The sequence below is a fragment of the Corvus moneduloides genome, chromosome 9, assembly GCF_009650955.1.
Source record: "Corvus moneduloides isolate bCorMon1 chromosome 9, bCorMon1.pri, whole genome shotgun sequence".
Taxonomy (NCBI): domain Eukaryota; kingdom Metazoa; phylum Chordata; class Aves; order Passeriformes; family Corvidae; genus Corvus; species Corvus moneduloides.
In genome coordinates this window covers 5,840,490-5,863,700 of record NC_045484.1, presented here as the reverse complement: position 1 = coordinate 5,863,700, position 23,211 = coordinate 5,840,490, and the positions used below count along the sequence as shown (strand labels likewise).

The following is a 23,211-nucleotide window of genomic DNA, read 5'->3' as shown; positions in this document are numbered from 1 at the left end:
GACTATCAACACAGCAGTGCTCCCCTTCAATACCTCAAATCCCTTCTGATGGCGGTACCCATGCACACAGACTTCTGCCAAAGGGAGAGCCCACAACCTCAAACAAGTGGCTAATTTTTACCAGCAGTGGGACTCCAGGTCTGCTGAAAAGGTGCTAAAACCTTGGTGCCTAAGTCACCTAGGAGGGCATTTTCAGGACATCACCTTCCCCTTTTAGCAACAGGCTGCAGCAAGGCCTCACAAGTGGGAAGCTCAGGCTAGGGGAGACCTAAACCTCAGCCACCGTCCTAGAGGAGTGCACCCCACCACTGGCACAACCTCATTGCAAGATGGGAGAGCACTGCTCCTCTGGCCTCCAATCCTGCACAAGCCTGCTCCCACTCCTCTGGCACCCAGGGATATCCAGGACTCTTCCCCTCTCTGTGAGGGATCAGTCAAGTGAGGCCCCTCAATGGTCCCCTGTCACACAACAAAGAGCCCCTGGGACATGGTTCACAAGACCCCAAAAATGCCTCCCCACCACTGTACCAGGTCAGGCTGCCCCTTGGCACACACAGAGAGGTTTTTTCCATAGCTCAGTGGGGATGCAACTGGTTTGTACCAAACCAGCACCTTCCTGTTCTCCAGATCTCCACAAAGTGCATCCTAACTTCACCCAAGATGCAAACCACTTGCACAACATCACACACAGCTTGGCAGCCACAGGCCAGAAAGCCACCAAACACCCAAATCTTGCAACTCGGCAGAACCCACAGGGCAGAAACTCACGTGTGGCACATGCAAACAAGCCACAAACCCAGAGACCTCCCCAAGCCCCCAGAGGGGTCACAATATGGAACTATTTTGAGCAATGCTCCTGCCACAGGCATGAGAACCTTCCCCCCATGCTCACTGGGCACAACCCAGCCTGATGCAACAGCAGCGCTTTGCCAACCCAAGCACCTCACAGGGGTAACAGCTTCAGATGGGAACATGCCTCAGCCACTTCCTTGAGGAGGTAAAGCCGCATGCAAAAAACCTCACAGCATGACTGGCAAGGCAGGAATTCCAGGAGACTCCCCAGCTTGCAAGACGGGGGATTTGCAAGCGTCTCCCACTCACCTTTGCTCAACAGGGACCACAGCATTTGCAGCACCAGCACACGGGAGTTTTGACTCAATTGTGGTCATCTCCTGTTGGCTGACCCACTGCATTTAGCAGCGACAGGGAGTGCTGAAAGGAGGCTGTGGATACTAAAAACCCTTGCTACAATCCTCCTCTAGGTCTGACTTGTTGCACTGAGGAACAGAAAGACAGCAGCCCTGCAGAATCCAAGTAAGAGGCATGTGGACACCCCCCCACCCACATACACCACCTAAACGAGCAAGGAGGTCTTTACTTTGACCTCTCAAGCAGAGCAAATGCCTCTGTAAAGACACTTAGGGACTGTCTGCGGGGTCAGGAAGACAGTCATTACTGATGGAGGCGAGCACTGCAAAGGGTGACAGGGCCAGCCAGGCTGTGGTCCCTGCCCACAGCAGCCTGTGGCAGACACAAGCTGCGCAAATGCACAGCTCCCTTCACGGCTGCTGCTCCGCCACCGACACGCCAGGAAGCACTCGGATCAGGTAATGGAGGGTGTAGGAGACTCGTGAGAAGATTCCTGTGAGTCAGCTGAGCTGGCCAGGGCACAGATCAGCAAGCTCCGCAACATCAGCAAATAAAAGAGGGCAAAACCTGGACCACCCCGGCCCCTTCCTGCTGCCTCCAAGATGACCCCCACAAGTTCGGGCTTGAGGAGAGCAGCCAGAGGCATATGGAATGCTGCAGCCAAGGCTGGGATAAAGACTCAACCTGCTATGCCTCGGGGCAAGGAGGTGGTCGCCTCAGTTCCCTGGGGAACACACGGAACACAGTCCTGGGGCTTGCTGAGCAATCTGGCTTCTCTTCTGCCAACACAGGAGACAATATTAACCTTGCTCATTCAAGCCATGAGCAGTCTCCACATGCAAACTGAACTCAGGAAAGCCTCCTCTCACCCACAGCTTTCAGGCACTTCCCAGGATTTAAGGGCCAAATGTAAATGGTCCTTTCAAAGTCCTTTTCTGACAGCAGTTTTTTCTCCTCTCTCGCAATCACATACTCATGCCTCATACCATGGAGCTGGTTTATGCAAGGGACATTCACATCTCCCTGACAAGAGGGTGGCCTCTGCACCAGCACATCTGCTGGATCACAGCACCTCTTAAGGAACAGCCTCGAACAAAGGGTCACCATACATTTTGTGGAGACCTCCTCTCCCTGGAGGCTTGAGAGTCTTACCCTCCAAAACTCTGCCACACTTGGGCTGCAGCCAACCCAGCTTCCATAAAAGCCTCCACAAAATCTCTGCCATGAGGTGCTTCCATCCTTTCCTTGTCGGGGACTTCCAGTTGTCATTATTTTTCATTTAAAAAAAAAGAAAAAAAGAAAAAAAAAAAAGGTGAACCGTGGGGAGGACATCTGGAGGAGGGATAAATACCCATCAGGAGTCATCCCAGTCCTGACAGCTGAATGAGTTAAGACAAGTGCTAACAAACAAACAGGCTAAATTTCTCCTTTCCCTTCCTGATAGGCCAAAGCAAGGCTCCAGAGCACCCAGAACACCAGGCCTGGTCCCTTCCAAGCTTTTGGTGGTAGTGAGAAGGCCACCCTGGGCAGCTGCCCAGCTACACCAGCCTGGACACGCTACCCCAGCACAGGGAGGCCCCCAACACTAAACCGCATCTCCATACCCCCCTCAGGGGGGGTACCACCACCACCCAGAGGAGAGCTCCAAAGCCAGGGGAAATGAAGACCACACCAGGGCAATGCAGCCTTTAGGAACAGTCAGGGTGCAGCACCATGCACCCCCTCCTCCCTAGGGCAATACCTCCTGTCCCAGCAGAGAGGCAATGCAGGCAGGCCAGCAGCCTCTGTGCCTCTGATCCGTAATGGCTTGTAGCCTCTTCCTTCCCCTGCTCCCAACATGAGGCACACCCAGTGCTAAACACTGAGGCTAACTCCATCCGGTCCTTCTTCCCTATGTCTATTGTTGCTAAAAATTTATCCAGTTTCTGACAAAAAAAACCCCAATTTTTACACTGCACCTCCCCTCTGCCCTTCAAAGTAAAAGTACCTCTGGTCTTTCCCCAGGGAGGGGGAGATAATTTTAAACATGAGTCCCCCATGTACCTAGCACTGCTCCACTCCTCCTCCAAGGACTTTCACATAGGCCTGTCCCATCAGCCTGTCTGTGGCATTTGATTTCTGTCTGTCACTAAGTGATGAGGACAAAGGGTGAGGAGTCAGGAAAAGGTCTGAGCTACTTTGTTCATCGTCTGGATACGAACTTTGGATGAACTCCATGGGGAAAGAGAAAAGCCGCATGGAGCGAGATGCACAGTGCACAGCTCTCTCTCTCTCTCCCCTCAAGAGAAAAAAAAAAAAGGAAAAAAAAAAAAGGGAGGCTTGAACAAGGGGAACGGATGGGAGGGAAAGGGAGAGGAGAGCATTCCCCATCCCCATGGCGGCAGGCAGTCCTGAGAGCTCCCTGCTCCGAGGAGACAGAAGGATATTCAAAGCGCCTTCCCAGGAGGCATGTTCAATAAAGCAGGATGCCAACGCAGCCTTTTCTCAAACAAATCTGTTAGCAGCGGGCCAGGGGCCAGCCACAAGGGCTTGCTTTTTAAAGCAACCAAATGGGAATTTCCTAATAAAATTTTTTAAAAAGCCTCACCGTGGCACGGGTAAAGGGAAGCTTGCTGGCAGCAACACGAAGTATTTTACACACAGACCTCTCTGGAAGCATGCAAAGATGAAATACAGTGCAGGGAAGGAAGTTCTGGGATGCAGCCAGGGCAAGGGCACCAAAGCACCCATGTGCTCCCCTGGCACCCACCCGGAGGAGCTGAGAGAGAACACTGCCTACAGCACAGTTACATACCGGGGTGAAGGTTTACAACCACGATTTCTGCTGCTCTGAGCAAGGGAGTAGGCTCAGGCTGTGTTAGGGCAGAAGTGATTACCCTCGTGCTGACCTCTGGGACTTGGAAAAGCCACCACAGGGCACACTTGGCTCCTTTGCTTCACTCCACTTTTCAGAGCTAAACCAAACCAGTTTGCAACTGGAAAGCCCCGTGGTAGTCTTGCAAACATTAGGTAAATCAGCCCCTCCTGGGCAGTAAAGCCACCACACACTTTGTCCTGAATGGCTCTTGCCCAGCAGCCAAGATGCCTGCCCTGGGATGGGACACAGCCTCCGTCGAGGACTACCGATCAGCAGAGCCTCTGCACAAGATGTGCCAAGCCGGGCAGGAAAGTGATTACAACTCTATGGGCAACTCTGCAGCACTCACAGAGACCTGCTGAGTACTGGAGGTGTCCCAGACAAACAATCCCACCATGCTGCACCAGCATCACCCACTGAACACCAGAGGGGACCCTCAGCCCAGCAGGCTGGCTGGGAACACCAGCTCTGCCACCTTGGAAGTCTCTGCCTGATGTGCAAGCAGCTGGGAATTCAGGGGACATACTGGAGGCTGTTCATCACCAGCCTTCCCTGGAAATCCCAGCAGAATGGGTGAACTTACCCTCCAAGATGGGGAATCCTACATAAGACAGAGACTATGTGGGTTACAGAACCCAGGAGAGCACTTGAAAGCAATATACTGGAACATGCTGGAGACCACCCCACATGCCTTGTCTCTCTACTAAACACCAGGAAATAGAAAACAGTTCCGTACAAGAAAGCTCTACCTGGAAAACAAACACAGCAGCCCAGCAGAAGACACTGGTGAGATCTTCCCAACCAGGCACACAGCAGCAGGCAGAGTCCGCATTCCCTTTCAGGGTAGGAGAAATCTCATCCCTTTCACGGTGTCCAGCACAGGAGAGCTGCAGAGATGGTCACAGCAACCACTATCTCAGCTCCAGTCTGGCCTCTCTGTTTGGGAAGGTAATAACTCACCACCAGAAGCAGAAAGTGGAACAGATCAAAGGCTCAGCTTCACTGACTCACAGCTACACACTGCCCCAGCGCTCCCAAGATCCACCCGCTCTGTAGCAAGACAATGACCAGAGAAAAAAGAAGAGAAAAAGGGGAAGGAAGCACACTTCTGAAGGGAATCAACCCATCTGTGGAGGCTGGCAAAGCAAGGTCCTCCCTTGCAGCCACCACCACATCCCAGACAGGCAAATGTGAGGAGGTTACTCAAGCATCTCAGAGGCACTGCCCAAGACCTCTGATGGAGAAACTTTGATCTCCAAGCACGGCCAGTCCCTGGGGACTGCCTCTAAAGCACACAACACAGCATGCCACGGCAGATCAACTCCATGGAGAAAACTGCAGCCCATTTGGAAGAGCTTGTTCCCCTGCTCACTTCAGAAAGTCCAAAAAAGTTCATCTGGCGGTGGGAGTGACCTGCACCCAGGCCCTCAGCCAAGGTAGCCTGTCTCAAGGCAACAAGCTCCCACCAGTGTGAACCAGACAGAAGGAGGAAAAAAAAATGGACAGGATGTTGACTGGATTGGCCAGCAATCCTATTTGTAGAAAGTGTGGGCTTGGGAAGATGATGTTGGTGCTGCTGGGTCCAGGGCTGTTTTGAGAACAGCAAGGAAGAGGAAACAGAGGGAAAAACTGGGGACTGGGGGGAAAGAAGGTAAAAGAAAACAAATCTGCTTTATTATTGCTTGAAACCCAAGGAGACTGATTAAAGCAAACATCCCCCCTGCCCCTTCCAAATCTGATTCCCATTTGTCTCTATATGGTTATCATTTGTTCTTCATTTAGGTCTCCTCCATGCTCCTTGCCAACTCTTAGGAGCCCTCCAGAGAGCCATCGGGACTGGCTTCCCTTGGGAACCTGCGAGGGCAATCATTGACCAGGGTCAGACCCAGCACCAGTGCCTGTGCACAGGGAGCAGATGCAGCAAGAAGGCGGCACCTGGATACAACTACACACATTAGGCAAGAGGCCAAGGAAATCCTTGGAAAGAACTACCCAGTGGTGCTGATGGGCACCTGGGTGCCTCTGGGGTAGCAGAGTCAGCATTCCCAAAGGGTGAAGCAAAAGCAGTAAAAAAAACAAAGCAAAAGGAACCAAGAAGAGAGGATGCAGCACAAGCAGATCCACCACACCCACGTTTTCCTCTTTATTAGCAGACAGCCTTCTGATTAAACAGGAGCTTAAAAATTACCCTAATGGAGCTCCTTTCAAACACAAACCACAGGGACCTCTCCTAGCTGCGCAGCTCCTTTCCCAGTGCCAGCCCAGGGATGATGCAACAGCTCCATGGCCACCCTTGCCTGCAGGACCAGTGTCCTCCACCAGCCGTGCCTGCTGCTCCCAACGGGGCATTGGAGCACTGCATCATCATGGGCTTTTCTGCCCTGGCCTCTGGCTCTCAGACCCCCAGATATGCTTGCCTTTGCCAAAAGACACTTGCAAGGCCTAACCCAACATGGCAGAAAAAGGGAAATAAAAATCTGTCCTTCTACCCATGTGGACTTTGCCACTGCCTCAGGAACATGGAAAGACCAGGAACTTCCCCTACCACCAACCTTTTGTCTCACCTCCTTCCGTATTACTTGAGTTTTTAATGGTAAACAATTCCAGTCTGCCCTTGGGATAGTCTCCCTAAACCTCCAGCCATGCTATCATGCTGCTGCACATCCTACCCTCAAGAGCCCACAAGTGAGGATCCCATGACTTTCTAGAACTGGGTGCAGAAGAGCCATTTCTAAGGAGAACTCCCACCCCAGGCTGCGCACCTGCCTGACATGCACCGCAATCCTATTCAAAAGGAAATACAGCCCCCTCCACCACAATAAAAACCAACCAGGCATCCGCTGCCCAACCGATCCATCCACCACAAGAAGAAACTGAGCAGGGTCTGAGCTCTCCAGAGCCAGGGCCAACCCTGCATCCACCCAGTATCAGAGCAGGTCCAGATGGTTGCACAGGTATCATGACATTACACAACACCATTTTCCCCCCCCCTGCTCACTGCCTGTGGAGAGGACACAGTACCAGCAGCTGCTCTCCCTGCTCTCTTCCTGCCTGGAAGGAAAGCAGAGACCCCTGACCTTCTCCAACACATCCTCCCAGCCCCTCCACAGCTTAAGAGCCCAGGTGTGCAAATGTTACCCAATGCCCCAGCCAGGCAGAAAGTAAATTCCAGCAAACGGGGGAAATGCCAGCCTCAGTCAGACACCGGGATGTGCAAATAGCAGCCAGGGACCTTCGGGAAAGGAACAGCCCAGGCCCAGGCGCTCCTACCTATAATCCTTCTCAGGATGCCCTCTCCAGCAGCTTCTGTGGCAGAGGAAGGATGCTAATTTGACTATTTGAGGGAGCAAAAAAAAATAAACATTTGCTCTTGCACTAAATGACCTTTTCAGCCACTTGGGGACAGAATTGCACCAGGGCTTTGGAGTGAGCTACAGCAGGTGATGCTTGCTCCCTGCTCCCATGCTGGATGCTTTGTGCCTCCAGATGCATTTAAGGGGTCCACGCCTTCCAGCTACCTCCGTCCACCCAGTAACGGAGCCAAGAAACAGCCCCTTTGGAAAAATCTGTATAAAGTGGAAAGGAAGAAGCGGTCTGCTGAGAGCTCACTGAGCAAAGCACTTCAGATGGTTTCATTTCACATCGCCGAAAGCGTAAATCAGGGAATTGCTCCTCAGGTTCTCCATTAGCAAAGTATATTGCAACTCCCTCCCCATCATCAATACCGATCGACACTTCACATCTGCTGACCAGATCTAACAGCCAGGATTTTCTGGGGGAATAATACATTCAGTGAAAACACCATTCCTGCCACCTGCTCCCCCCAAACACGCAACTGCTCCGGGAGCAGCTCCTCACTCACCATGGGCACATGCACAGCACTATGCCGCAGCCAGAAGCCTCACGAATTCAGATCGGAAATAAACAGATGACCCCTTCAAAGCAAGGGTCATAAACCCTTCAAAGCACACCTCCAAACAGTGGAGCATGTCTCACTGCCTGTACCTTCCCTAAACATGAACAAGCACTCTTCTGGAAAGCACCAGCTTCACACAAAACCTACCAGGGGGCCCATGTCCTGTGCTATCAAGTCAGGATTGACAGCCACAACCCTTTCCATCTAATTTCTTTCACCCTGTGAACTGCAATCTCTAGCCTTTTGTCTAGAGATTTGCAACAATCAGAGTATTGCAAATTCATCATGTTGTTGCAGTATTTGAAATAATATTTTTGCAATTTATTGCAATCAATCTTGCTATTGAAAATTCTTGCAGTATTATTGCAATGAATCATATATTACAATAATAATTTTGCATATAAGCATGCTCCTCCCAAACAAAAAAATACTAACCTAAAACACTAGCAACCTTCCAAATTAGAGAGTTAGGAGTTAAAAGTCAAATTTACAGCTTAAAGCCAGAGACCGATCCATGCAGAGACTCCAGGTATTGTATCATTCCTAATGTTTCACCAGAGAATCACTGCGGGGGGAGGATGTGTGTGTAAACAAGCAAAGTACACCCACCAGCAGCTCAGGTTTTGAAACATTAATGTTGAAATTAGAAAGGCACATTTAGGAGAGTTACAGGCAGATTCACTTTCAGTTTGGCTCCAGCCCTGTAAATATCAAATGTCAAAAGGAAACAACTGCACTGAGTTAAGAGAGAAAAATCTCCGTGCTGTGGAGACATACCCGGGATCGGGACCACTAGAGCTGGGAAAGGAGCAGCAACCAGCAAGGAACACTTCACAACTGGAAGGGTATTTTTGCCGGGTAACCTGCCACTGCTAATTCTGCTAATCGACATCACTCTGGAATTTGAAAATGTTATCCAGTCAGGAGAGAAACTTGATTTTCCTCTTCTGGTAACAAGGATGGGCAGGCCAGCCAGGTTGGGTGAAATCAAAAATGGGATGTGGAAACAATGAACTGAGTTTCCAGGCTTGTACTCGGGCAAGAAACAAAAATCCAGGCACCTGCATTTAAGCAGGCTGATCCCACTTGCAAAGGCAGCTCAGCTCATTTTTCAACAAGGCTGAAGTAAAAAATGGCAAAGTTATCATTTTAGATTAGAGCTGCTGCTCCTCACAGCACTGGCTCTTCCAAGGGTTTTCCATTCATCAGTATATTTAGGGGGAAAAAAAGGGGTTGGGGGGCAGCTGCAAAGAGCCCATCAGCTTTGGGCAAGCAAAAAACTGTTTTGGGTAAGGCTTCTCCTATAAATAAAAGGCTGGGAAGGGAGGGGACAGTGACAACATACGGCTCGCTCAAGGTGTCACAGGGGATTTCTATTATCTGTGCTGGCGGCCTCCCCAAAACACAGAGCACCAGCAACAGCACTCCGTTCCTCAGCGGGCACGGTTTCCCTGGCAGCCAAACCCTCCACCAGGCTGCCCATTCTCTGGCTGCCTTGCCTTCTCCACCAGGAAAGGGAGCCAGGAGAAGTGGCTTTCTGTTCCAGCTAAAAAAAAAAAAAAAAAAAAATTATATATGTACACATATGCACATACAGGGGCACAGCTCACAAACACAAGGCCAAGAGATATTACTATTCCTTTTTTTTTTTTTTTTTACTTGACACAGTTGCAAATCAATAATTCCAGGCCAACTGATTCCCAGCACTGGGAGAAAGCATCACCTGAGCCCCTTTGGAGCCTGGCCTGACAACACACACTAATGTATTCAGCCCACAGCCTCCTCAGGCCATGGCTTTCTGTAATTTATCCCTATAGCACCCACCATCCTGGATTATTTAAGGGGGATGCAGCACCTCCGAGGCAGTTTTGAGAAGAAGCTGCCAACCACCCAGCCCACAAAACCATCAGTTTTGGTTTCCAAAAGAGTTCCCAGCAGACGCTCCCCAAAGGTGACACGGATTTCATGGAAAACCCCCACTATCAATGCCACTGGAGCACACAGTGGAGGTGGTCATCTGCAAAGCACCACGCAGCACCTACAAGCACCCAGCACACCCAACAATCTGGGATGCTTGCACAGCCCAGGTTCTGGTGGAGGGTGCAGTGTTGGGGTGCCACATGTGACTCCAGGCTGGCAGCACAGGAGCCAGGCACTGCTCACAAACAGCTTCTCCTACCATAGGGAGCACTTGCCAGACCAACCAGATCGGGACCCAGTGTATATTTGAGGAAAGCAAAGGATGCAGATTGAGGTTGGTTTATTAGATTATGGACAGCCCCACGTAAATAGGGCCATATTGATCCGGTCTGCAAACACCTGGCTGGGAATACGAGCAGCCCCTGAGTATACAGAAGCTGCTGGAGATTATTAACCAGATCCATTGCTGTAAATCACATTACCTCCTTCCAAAGCCTGACCCCGCATGGAGTCCCCCTGTGCTAGCTGCTGTATAGGGCACATCCTTGCAGCACAAAGGAGCATGACTTCTCCCTGCACGGCCCCCCAAACACCCGAAGACTCAGCCCAAAAGCATGGAGCCTGGCAGGGGCCTCCTTCTCTGGGGGCCATGCAGCCAGTTTTGTGCAGTGCACCTTCCCCATAGAACTCCCAAAGCAAAACACATTACCAGGAGAAACTCACTGCATAGGGAAACTACCATAGAATGCAAAGCAGGAAGAAAAAAATTACAAATAATAAAAAAGGTGGAAAATAGATAATACCACATCTTCAGGGGAAAACTCACCCCCTACTCCTATTGGGTTCCTCATATTTTGCATCAACTGCAAACCACCCCTGTAGTGCAAGGGCCAGACAAGACAGGCTCTCCTGACTCCCAAAGCACTCCAACTCCAAGCACAGGAAGGAAAAAAAGACAGTAGTAATATGCTTCCCAGCAGATTTCCAAGAGATCACGAAACCCTTTGCAGAGCTTCATTAGCAGAGAAGGCAGCAGTTCTGGGAGTAAAGGAGGAACTGGGGAATAAGGTGCCAAACCAAAGGCAGAGGAGGAATCCTGTCTTCCTCCCTTCTCCCTGCCAAAATCCACAGCTCTGATTCAGCAGAAGCACCACCAGCAGCACAGCCTACTGTATCTCACTGCAAACAAACCCATTTATGTTTAAACCACCACCCTACTCCCCTCAAGGATTGCTGCATGCAGTAATTTCCTTGTGACGGGGAAAAAAAAAAATACAAACCATGATGAAATTGTCTCAGAGTTTCTCTGTGCTTTGTTTACAACCGCTGCCTTCAAACCTAGAGCCCGCACAAGTCCTGCTAACAGGAATAAATCTCGCATTTGAGAGCATTTAGAAAAGCTCTGCTTGCAGACACTCAGTGCTCCAAGAGGGAAATCCTGCTGCAGGTCGCAAATAAGGAAACTTGAACCATTTTTCCCAGGAGAAATTTAGGCCTGAAACATCTTCCGAGTTTCTCATTTGGAGCTACAAGGCCCAATAACAACATCTCTTTCCCCGGACTCACCCACAAACTGACTGCTGCCAGGATCACACAGAGGTGAGGGGAAGATGGACTGGGCAGCAGGGAAGACAGCCAACATTCATGAAAGAGAATGCTCTGGTTAGCAGCTGTTTATGCCCACATCTGGTTCATACAGGTATTTTTCCAGCAGGCATCAATAGTGAACACGGAGACTCTTTCTCCTCCATGCCTTGTCCAGTGCTGTCAGTAGGAATTACCCAAAGCGTAGGCTGCTGGCACTGCACCTTCCAGGAACCCCCCTTCCCTGGACCCAAAGCTACCTAAAACTTGGGGAGGCCAGTGCAAAGAAAGGCTTGGAAACTTGGGAGCACGGGGATCAAGACCTGGAAGACTGGCTCATCCATCCCCTAGGAGCAAAGAGATACGGCTGGGAGCAATGGGACACAGCCCCAAGACCCGCCAAGAGCAGCCTCGTGCTCTGCTGCAATCACAGCGAAGTTTACTCAACATCAGGCACCCACAAAAATCAAGCCTTGAAATAAAAGCAAACAGGTTTGCTCCTGCACACCCCAAATTGTGGGGAATCCCTCAGGAGCAGGAATGCTATGCCAGAGCCAGGCCTGGTTTCTCTGCTTTGATGGCAGGGCCAAGGGGGAGGAGGTGGGAAGAAGAGCCCACTGGCAGCCCTGTTCTTCCCACCTTCTCCCCTGGAGGATTGCAGGAGGCCAATTTTGATTAAACTAATTAAGCCTGCTCCATTCAAAGAGCTCCAACCACATGCTACCAGGGGAGAGGAAGAAAATATGAAATTACAAGGAAAAAAGAGAAGTCTCTGTGCAAGCACGCTCCTCCAAAGCCATCCCTCCCCAGTAGATCCCTGATGGACACCACCATACCGGAAGATAAAAGCCCAGAAAATGAACTTGTTTTAGAGACAGGTCCAGTCCTGAAGACCCTGCTCCTTCCAGCCACCAGGACCTACTGGGACACATCCCACTTCCCATCAGGATGACTCGTTTCCATTCCCTCCAGGCCAGTCCCAGAGGAAGCCACTCCTCTTGTGTTAATTCAGTCCTCCACCAAGCCAAGGTCTACCAAACCATCCCTATCTTCCAGCCCCTTGCACGTTCCCTCCCCTTCTTTCCCTGGAAGACATCAGGTTTCTGGAAGCATTTAATTGTGAGTTATAGGGCAGTGTGGATCGGACTGAAGGCCCTGCTCTCCCAAAATGTTTCACTTCCCCCCAGGGCAGCCACACCAGGGACCCTGCAGACTTTGCCTGGCTGGGAGAGAGAAGTATCACTTTTTGCCTTCAAAGCCTTTCAACTGGCAGGAAAAAAAAACAGTAATAACAAATATCAAAGCAAAGGCTTCCTCCCCTTTGAAGGGCAGGAGGGAGAGCAGGCAGGCCAGGGCTGGACCTACCGAAAGCTGAGCCTGAGCGGGGAGACCCAGATCCTGCAGGGCTGGAGCACAAGCACTTTCCTGATGAGCTTTCACAGCAGCAGAATGATGCCTTAGGTGCAAGAATTGCATTGAAATTCAAATCGGGGTGTTGAACTCTCTCCTGCACCTTGGGAAACCTCCTCGGTGGAAACACAGGATAAGGAGGAGGGCAGGATTTGATACACCGGGGAAGGGCTGGGGGAAAGGAAAGCAAGCTGCCCCATCCTGCTGTGAGAAATGCTTGAGCCAAGGGGCACTGGGCTTGCCAGTGTACCCCCTCTTAAAGCTCTGCCTCACACCCCAAAACCCCAGCGCCGCACATATCGCATCTGCCCCTCTTCTCCCCAGGCTGCTCCTGGTGGGGTTTTACTTGGGGCGTGGGGAAGAGAAGGGAAGGAGGGAAGGAGGAAGAAAAAGAAACCCCATATCATAATTGCTATATTAAAGCGAAATAGCAGGCAAGAATAATAAGAGAGGTGTCAGAAGTGAAATACAGTAACAGACATTAAAAAAAAAAAAGAAGACTACAGTTCTGCGATGGGGGTGTTAATTGAACACAGAGCTGGAGAGAACAAAGGGGTGTTAAGGAAGAGAAGAAGGGGAAAAATCCTACCTTCCTCCAAAGATCTGATTTGAGTTAAGTTTGGTGAAGATAATGCACAGGGAAAGATAGCTAAGAGGCACCTTATATAGCTATTATGTTCTAAAATTAAAAAAAAAAAAAAAGACAACAAACCCCTTATTCAACAACAATTGCACGGCTAATCAGTGCTGTCTAAAAATATTCCACTTCGTATATTCCCCCATTGATGCGATGTACATTTTTCTTTTAATCCTGAATTCCTTCAGCACAGGAGGGAGAGGAGGGTAAGAAAATAAAAATTGCAGGATTTCAAATGCAAAGTCAGAGTCTTTTTAAGAAGTAGAATTTGCCTGATGCCCTCACCTCCCCCAAATGAGCAGAGAAAGTGAAACGATGGGAAAAGCTCTTAAGGAGGAGGAATCAGATTAAATGGTCATATATCCTGTGCTCAGCCTCTCCCCACCGGTCCCCGCTGAACGAGATGGGAGTTGGGAAAGGCTCACAGCTGAAATAGATGCTGCTGCATTTTGACAGCAGATATTTTCCAGTTTGCCATCCAAGGACCCCACGTCTGCGTATGCCTTGCCTGATTCTTCTGCTTAGCTATTCTGCTCATGCAGAGAACAGCTTAAAAAAAAAAAAGCCATACCAAGAGAGAGGGAAAAAAAACAAGGAAAAAAACCCCAAAAAACCGAGCCATAAAGACAGAGCCCCTGCCTCCAAACTTTTATAAATCAGCAATGCAATTTCCGATTTCAATCCCTATTGACGGAGGAATCAATTGTATTTAGGACAACAATGCCTCCCATTTCCATAATTATTATTCCAAAAAGCCAGCCAGCCATTTGAAGGCAGTCCTGCCCCTTCCCTCGCAACAAAGAGACCAACAGCAAGTGAAAACACACCAAATGAACGCCGACAACTTCGATGTATATTTAAGCGGCAATTTTTTTCCTCCCCTACATACTCCTGCCTGGATCAGACCTCTCAACTTTTATTAAACAGACATCACCCCAAAAACAGCAATCTCCAGGTTTGCAGACGAAAGACAACCCACTGAGCTTTCTTTTTTTAATCATTACAATTTTTAGAAGTGCTAATAAATACTTTAAAATAACTAGAGAGCCCAAATGGAAAAGGCAATACTTTGGCCAGTAGAGATGACCTATTTTTCTAAGAACTTTATGGACACTTTGGGTTTGCTCAAGAGAAGGTTAACGCTATGAAATAGTAGCCATAATGTTGCAAGAGATGGTGGTAAAGTCTCCGTAAGGCTCTGGAGTCACTTAAATCAGGCAGCGGGGTAACTGAACGCACATTTCTGCACATCATAACGCCGGGGGGAAGATGTACGCACGCACTTTCAAACACCCACCAGTGACCACAAACAACCACCAGGATTTCAAACGCTACACATGCAAAAATCTGGGAAGCTAAATGGAAAGTGGGAAGCAAGAAGTTGGCTCAACTTTCACACTGCTGCCCGCAAGGAAGGGGTAAGCAAACAGACATAGGCAGTACCCTCAGCCCCAGGAAAAAAAAGGCAAACGTCCTCCTAGCATTGGGCCCACAAAGCAATAATTTAAAAAATAAATAAATAACTAAATAAACCAAAACCATCTGGCTGTTTGCTTTCTTATGAAGTGTGACTTTTGGGGATGCAGATGGGGCAGAGAGGAGGAGGTCCTTGAATTTGCAAAATGAAATAATTCACCGCAAACATATCCAAGGGTAGATACACAATGCTCCAAAAGCCATCCTGAGTCAACCTCTTTGGAGGCCTCCATAGCACAGCCCCATAGCCAAGGCACAACAGCAACGAATAGCATTTATAAAAATGTAAACAGCCCCAGTTCACACCTGAATATACTCATTTCCAGCAGCATGCTTTACCCTATACCATCTCTTTCCATTTTCCTTAGCAGACAGGAATTACCGCACCTCGTCACTGTGGGTATGCACAATTCCTCATCCCTCCCCAGCTCACCCAGACCTCACAGCATGGCTGAGCTCACTTGGCTTTTCCCACCAAGTTTGGTCCCAGCAGATTCCCCGTCCCCTAACTCTGAGCTGATAGCAAAGCTGAGCTAGGATTAAAGTTACTCTGCCAAAAAGTGTCCCTGCGTGGGGATCATATGCAGCATCAAATACAGCCTCAAACACACTTGGAGAAGAGACAGACAAACGTTCTTTGGCTTCCACAGAATTAAAGGAGAAAGAGAGAAGAGGGAAAGGAATTCGATGGCTCTTTTGTGGAGGCACGCAGGGGAACACTATAAAGTCCTGAACATTTATCTCTATGCCGACTCTGTCATGTTACAGCATAAGAACAGTTTGGAGGTTCCCATACCAAACCCACTGTTGGTTATTATGGGAAGTCTGCATGGAAGGACTCCTCAGGAAGGTCAGAGGCAGCCTCGCAGCTGCGAGGACTCCAGAGAGTCGAATGCCATCGGTAGGTGCTTTGTCTGGACTACATGCTGCACAAACAACGCTTAACAAAGGGCCCTCTCAGTCATTTTATATATATTGCAAGAGTCAAGTAATTGTATTTTCAATCAGCTGCTCATGCTGGGAGGTTATACATATATATATATATATATATATATATATATATATAAAGAATGAAAAAAAAAAGATACAGTTTGGGTTTCTGAAAGCTGTTCCCCTTTTATGTGTAACTATCAATGTATATCAACTGCATGTGCAATCATATTTATTGTCACTTTCATTCATGTCATGCCCTTGCTTATATGGCTTAGATATGAATTATTGACTGTTTCAGTCCTTGCTGTAAAGAGGGGGGAAGTGGGGGAAAAGTCAAGTACTTTGCAGCATGCTAAAACAAGGCAGCTACAGTGGCATGGGAAAGTCCACGGATCAACTCCGGTCAGCTCAGAAAGCCAACAGGAGAGATAAACCACCCCTCAAATTTCCATCATTCCCCCCACATTTTTTAAAAAAATTAAGACAAAAAAAAAAAAAAGAGAAATTCCAACAAATACATAAATAAGTGGTGCATGTTGCTAAATGTCCTTTCCTGAGCATCTGTTGTTTAAGATCACCCTTGATTGATGACTGCTATTTTTTAATTGTTGCTTTTAAAATTTAAATGCCCCCCTGGGATGTGTTATAAGTGTGTTAGTACATGGTAGGAGGTCTGGAAAGTGGGAAACAGCAGAACCAATGCTCTCATGCCATTAGCTTCTAAAGAAGCCTGAGAACACCCGATGCCATAAAACAACAGCACCCTAAAGTAACTAACAATCTAATATACTGCTTTCACTAAAGGCAACTGACAACTCGCTCTTACATGAGCTAGCCTGGATGATTGGCAGACAAGAGCATTTTAAGTCTTTCTTTAAAAAAAAGTAAGAAACCTTTGTGTTTACCTGAATACTAATGGTAATAAAACTGCACAATTTCATTTTGTTGGGATTATTTCCCACACATCCGCTCTGCACTCAGATTTTGTTTTTTAAACAGTGCCGTGTCTTAAAGAAGAAACTAGAGCAAGACAGAGACCGCAAAGAGGTTGATTTTTTTTTTCCCTCCCCAGAAAAAGCAATAAATAAAGAAAGGCTATACAATAGAAAATAAACCACGATATTTTCTCTTCTAGACACAAACCACACCATGCAAGTCCACTGTCAGAAGCATTAAATACCAACGAGTTACTTCTCCCCACTTAAATACTGCTGCATGGGGAGGAGGGGGGGGCCACAAACTTGGTGGAATAAAACCCCCAAAGAGCAAAAAGAAAAATAATACAGAACCAACAGCATTGATTTCCTACCTGTTTTTTCTTTGATTTCACATAAGACGTTAAAAAGCGCCGGCTTCATCCTGTGGCAGTTTAAAGCATGTTTCCTGGAGAGAAAAGAAAAGAGGGGAGAGTGAGCTCAGGAGGAACAACTTTCCAAATTCACGCGGAGGTGGGGGGGCAGGTTTGAGCCCCAAGTGCTGCAAACAGCAACCCACCCAATGCAGGGGAGATGAATGTCACCAGTTTACGAATGGCTTGAAAATTGCCTTTGCCGCCAAGCAGCTCCACGGCTGGCGCAAGCCAGGCAATGCTCCACGGCAAAGCCAGCAGCTTTTGGGAGCCAAGCTTGGATCAACTGTCTTGTTCAATACAGACAAAGCACCGGGCTCTCCCCGTCCCCCACCTCCAATATTACACCAGGCCATGTGCTTTATTAGGCTCGACCTGTAAGGCAGAGGGGCAATAAACTCCTCCTTGCCCCAGTGCCGGAAACATCCTCTGCTTAGAGCTGTCAATTCAGGGAATTTCAGCGCCCAGCTTGGAGCACAGAAAGACGTACAGAGAGAGAACCCTATTCCTCTGCCTCCATGCTACTTACATCCAGGTTATTTGCAGGTGTTAAAATTTAATTCTTTACAACTGGGACAGTAAACACATTAAAAATCACAGCTGGCTGCTTCTGGGAAAGGGAGGGAATGCTATTCAATGCCGCTCCTTTCGGCTGCTGTTATTCCAGAGCTGACCGCTCTCCTGTGGGTTTTGAGGACAGACTTTGGGGAGGGGGTGTTTTAATTGGCTGGTTTTAAAATCCACCACGCGCCCACTGAGGCAAAGAAACAGTATGATTTAATTTTTTCTCTTAAGCCATAGGGTGATTTTCAGTTGTATACAGGGCTGTTGCTATCAGGCACCAGTTACGGGGATTTCTGTTTACCAACCGAAATTACACGCGAAAGACGATGTGAACATCTGGCAAACATTCACACTACTTACCCCACCACCCACAACATGTTAAAAAGATTTATATATCTGATGAAGTCTCTCAAAGGTATATACCCTTGCAGAACCACAGTGTTCCCTTATCAGCACACCCAGATGGGTGCAGACATTTGGGTATACACAAATCACATAAATATGCTGTAAGGGCCCTCCTACAAATAATGCTGGCACTTCGCATCTTCTCAAAACTTAATTAAAAAAAAAGAAAAAAACGAACAAAAAAAAAAGAGGCAGCAAAACAACCGTGCAATAGTAGGACTGAAGGAGGAAATGCAAAGCCAAACATTACTGATAAATACAGTGTGTTTGCCAGCTCAGAAGTAAAAATAATAATAATTTACAAAAAAAAAAAAGAAAAGTACTGTGAGGAAGCAGCTGAAATAGACCAGCAAGACAAACCCATAAAGTCTTCTCCTAGCTCTGTTCTGCTTTGGTTTTATTGATTTGATTAACTACAGTAAATTATCCAAGCAGGAACACACACGATTCCTGCAACTTTCCAAAGGAAGAGCCCCTCACTGCCCCGGGTCTGGCCGGGGAGAAAGTGAATGATTTCCTCCTCACGGCTACGCTGCCCCTGCAAGAACATAAGAAAATGAATAAAATCAACCCTGCACCCAGCCTTTTTGGTAAGCAGGAGCTCCACAGAAGCTGTGGAGACAGGGACGATGGAAGCTGAGGTTTGGGGGTACTTTTATCCTTCTCGAAGTTCTTAAGCGAGTTTTGGGGCTGTGCGGTGCGTTTTTCCAGGAACAATGTATTGTAGCAATCTGCTCCAACTCGGGGCATAAATATGAGGAGGAAGGACAACACACCAAGCAGCTTTACAGCCCAGAAGAAATATCGAATGTAACCCAGGCAATTCAGGGCAACTTTTTTGTTTTAATTCCTTCATTTGAGGGTTTTTTTTTTTCCCCCCTCCCTTAACTTTTGGTAGTGCCTCTGAAAGTGCGCATTAGGTTTGCACTCCCCAAAGCTCAGGGCAATTCAGATACCGGCTCTTACAGCCTTATTTTTCCTTTTTAAATACCTCCGCAATTAAGAACGAGGGAAAAAAAAAAAAAGGCAAAGCTTCTATGAGCATCTTCAAAGCGCAGAAACACGCTGAAAAATAACACCACTACAGGGGCCTAAGAAAGAACATTATTAGCAGCCCTAAAAGCGGGGCAGCACTTCGTGGGTCTTTCCGAGGAGCCCGGAGCGGAGACCCCCCACACGCCGAGCCTGCCCCAACCACCACCGCACTGAACCCCCACCCCAAAAAGGCTGGGAAAAGCCAGGCCCAGTTTGTGAATGGAGGGAGGGGGCAGGCTGCGGGCGCGGCGACCCCTCGAAACCGCCACGAAGTTAGGAGGTGGGAGAAAGATGGGAAACAATAAGGGGGGGGGGGAAGGGGGGTGTTAACCGCTCCCCTTTCTTTTCCTCTCCCTCCTTCGCCACATTTCTCGGCAGGAGGAGCAGCAGGACCCCCGTCCGCCCTATGCGCCCGCGGCCGGGCGCGCTCCCCCCGCCGGACAACAAAGGCCGGGCCGGGGCGCGGGGGAAACTTCCCGGCACCTGCCCCCCGCTCCCCGCCGCTCTCACCTGGCCTGCGCCTCGTCCAAACTCTGGTCCGTGATGGTCATGATCTGCTGTAAGATGTCTCCGATGTCCTGCTTCCTGCCTGCCTCCCCCTCCGCCCCGCCTGGTCCATCCTGCATGTGCTGGGACAGGCCCGGGTGCCCCGGCATCCCCACCCCGCTGTGCGTGTGCATCAGCCGCGGCTGGTCATCCATCGCCGGCCGCCGGCCCCGCTCCGCCGCCGCCTCCTGCCCTGGCTGCCGGGAGCGGCGCGGCTGGGCTGGCCGCCTGGCTCCTCGCTTTCTTTTCTTGCTCGCTTTCTTCTTCTTCTTTCCTCCCCCCCCTTCTTCCTCCTCCTCCTCCTCCCCAGCCTCTTCCTCTTCGCTTTTTATTTATCCTTCACGCTGGCGCCCGGCTCCGCGGCGGGGAGGAAGAGGAGGAGGAGAAAAATGAGGGGGGGGGGGAGGGAAAAAAAAAAAGAGAGAGAAAAAAGAAAGGGAAAAAAATCCCTTTGGCTGCTTGAGGAGGAGGAGGGAGGAGGGAGGGAAGGAGGAGGGAGGGAAAGGGGGGGGGGTTCCGGGGAAGGGAGGGGAAACGGCGGCGACTCCAAAAGCAGGGCAGCTCAGCCCCGCGCCAGAGAGGCAACGGGCGGGCTGGGGGCAGGGGCTGCGCCCGGGGAGGAGGAGAAGGAGGCGGCGGCCGCCCGCGACGGCAGCGCCGGAGCTACCGCGGCCAGAGCCCCCGCGCACCGGGGGAAGGCTCCAAACTTTCCCCCACCCTGGAGCCGCGTTCACGGCTGGCTGGGCCCCCCTGCGCCGAGCCTGCGCGCACCGCTCCGGCCCTCGCCGCCTGCTTTTGTTCGGCTCCGGACTCCTCAAACTGGCACGGAGAAGCCCGGGGGCGGGGGGAGGAAGGGGCAGCGGCGCCGCCCGCCCCCCCGGCCCCATTGGCGGCGGCAGCGGCGGGAGGGACGGCCCGCGAACCGCACCGCCCCCTGCGCGCCCGCCCGTCAATCTCCGGGTTCAGAGGTGGGACGGGGCCGCGCCCCGCCCGCGCCTTAAAGCGACCGAGCGCGGCCGAACGCGGCGCCGCAGGGGGAAGAGGTGGCCCGGGCCGGGGATGCGGGCCCCCCGCCTGCCCTCACCCCCCGCCTTGGCCCTGGCCCGCGCTCCCCGCCCCTCCGAGCGGTGCCTCAGCTTTTCCGCCTCCCCTCGGGAGCACCGCGGCCCCGCGGCTGCTGCTCAGGCTCCCCTCTGCGTTCTCCCAGCTTCCTCCATCTCCTCTCAACCTCTCCATGCTTGCCTCCTCTTAGTCAGCCATCCTGCCTCTCCTCAGCCTTCCTCACCTCCCGTCAGCCCCCCCATCTCCCCTCAGCCAGCCATCCCACCTCTCATTAGCCTTCCTCCCCTCCTGTCAACCTTCCCCATCCCCTCGGCTCCCCGATGCCCTCCAGACAGCCTCTGTGCCTCCCCACTGCCCCTCAGCCATCCAGCTGGCTCTGACTCCCCAGACTGTCCCCAAATCTCCCAGGAATGAGCAGGGTTCCCCCACCACTGTAGCCCCCAGGGAGATCCTTTCATCTCAGCCACCAGTGTGTCCTCATGGTGCTGTTTCTCTCACTAAACCTTGGACCAGATGACCCACTGTGGTCCTTTCCAACTTAGGCCCGATTCTGTGATTCTCTCCTTTCTCTTCCCCAGTGCAGAGCCTCCCCAAGCACATCTTGCAGGCCAACGGTGCCACATCCCACACTTGATTGCCCCTCAACTGCCCAAACAGCACAGGAACAGCTGGCAGAGATCCCAAGACCACTATTCCAACCTACATGTCACAGCACTCTGGAGAGGAAGGACTTCCCCAGCCCCTTTCTCCACTCCCTGGCATTTGAGACTGAGTCCTGCATCTGGAAGGATCTCTGTAGGCATCAGCTGGTCAGCAGGCATGGCCCTGGGACTGGGCTGGCCATCAAACTTGCATTTAAAAATCAATAAATAAAACAGTTATGGTGATTCAAGAATTTCTTGCATGGCAAATGGCTTCATTAGATTGTCCCTTTCTCAGATCCAAGGATGCCAGCTCCAGGCACCTTGTAACACAAGGGAAGATGTATTTAGTCCAGCTCCTGACTTCAGCACTGGTTGGGGAAAGACCCATCAGGTACATTGGAGAGAAAAAAATATGTAAGGCAATTGTTTTGCTTCCACTCTTCCTTTTTAATGAAACACTTTCCAGTGTTTTAAGCAAAACATGACTTTTCATTTTGAAATTTCCTTTCGAACCATTAAAATGTTTTAAAGCGGTTGAAGGCACAGTGAGATGTTTTGATTTTTGTCGCTCTGAAACGTTTCACTCAACATGTTCTTCATGTGTTCAAGATTTGCCAAAATTTTTCAAAGGTTTCTGCTTTCTCACCCAAGACATACCTGTATATTTTTTACCTTTGTGAAAAGAGAAAAAGAAAAGGGAGAAAAAATATTATCATCTCCACGGCTCCACTGGAAACAGAACTGTATCCAAGAAACGAAGAGCCAAGGGACTCCTCTCCAAAGGTCCAAGCTTTCAGACACTTAGTCATCCCTTCACTTGCTTGCTCACATACCAAGTCTAGACATTTGCTGTCTCAAACCCTGGCAGGGACTTTCTCACCCCCACAGGTCAGCCCAGGGTCTTTTGGGTTTGATTTTGAGCGGCTCCAAGGACAGGCAGTGTAGCAGAGCTGAGCGTGCACAGCGGGAAAGGGAGCATGATGTCAGGGACATTGGGGACCATGGGATGCAGTGGCCTGCTGACCCTCCTGACTCTTGTTTTGAAGATCTTTCCCTATTTTCCAAGTCAAAATGTGATGCCTCAGCACATCAGGCTGGAGAGAGCAGGAGCCAGAAGACCCTCCAGGAAGCTGGCATGGGTAGGGTACGAGGTACACACAGGGTTGGTGAGCTCCAGGCAGCCCCATAGTGTCTCAGAGAGAGCAGGACAGAGCAATCCAAGCTGCTCCAAGGGAAGCATCCCAGCACAGAATCTTGGAGGATCTATATGCCAATGCAAAAATGGCAAGGATTCTGCCTCTGCTGTCTGCTGGAGTCTGTAAAATCCTTCCTGTCAGAGATAACTAATCCTGGAGCCTTTACAACACCTCTCCTGAAAAGCACATTTCATTCCTCTGTCTCCTCCTGCCTTCCAAGTGCATGAGATTGCAATAGGTATTACTGAAAATATTCCCTATGGGAGCCGACACTGGACTCCCTTAAAATCCAAACACCATCACCCCTCCTTCCCCAAGACACAAGTGAGCACTATGTTCTATTATCTCTACACCCACTAAATCTTTCTGAAATAAAGAATAAACATTTCCACCACACATAGTGTAAGTGTATGTGCCAAGATGCCTTGCTTCCTCTCCTCTGTGCTTATTATAAAGTGGTTTTGTTTCAATGGCGTAGCAGATGGACAGCGTCCAAGTCTGGCGTCCCCACTCCCCCCAGTACATCTAA

The 23,211-nt window shown here is 50.0% G+C and overlaps 1 protein-coding gene across 2 annotated transcripts in view; it reads right to left on the bottom strand.

Annotated features, from left to right (window-relative positions):
• PBX1 (PBX homeobox 1) overlaps positions 1-20,195 on the bottom strand; it is a 129,776-nt gene extending 109,581 nt beyond the window's left edge. For both annotated transcript variants that reach the window (XM_032117199.1, XM_032117200.1), the window contains exons 1-2: positions 19,745-20,195; positions 17,192-17,265 (exon numbers count right to left, since the gene is read on the bottom strand). In XM_032117199.1, coding sequence (XP_031973090.1) covers positions 17,192-17,265; positions 19,745-19,935 — 265 coding nt within the window. In that variant the 5' untranslated portion in view covers positions 19,936-20,195. The remainder of the gene's footprint in view (positions 1-17,191; positions 17,266-19,744) is intronic.
• Positions 20,196-23,211: the final 3,016 nt, after the last annotated feature.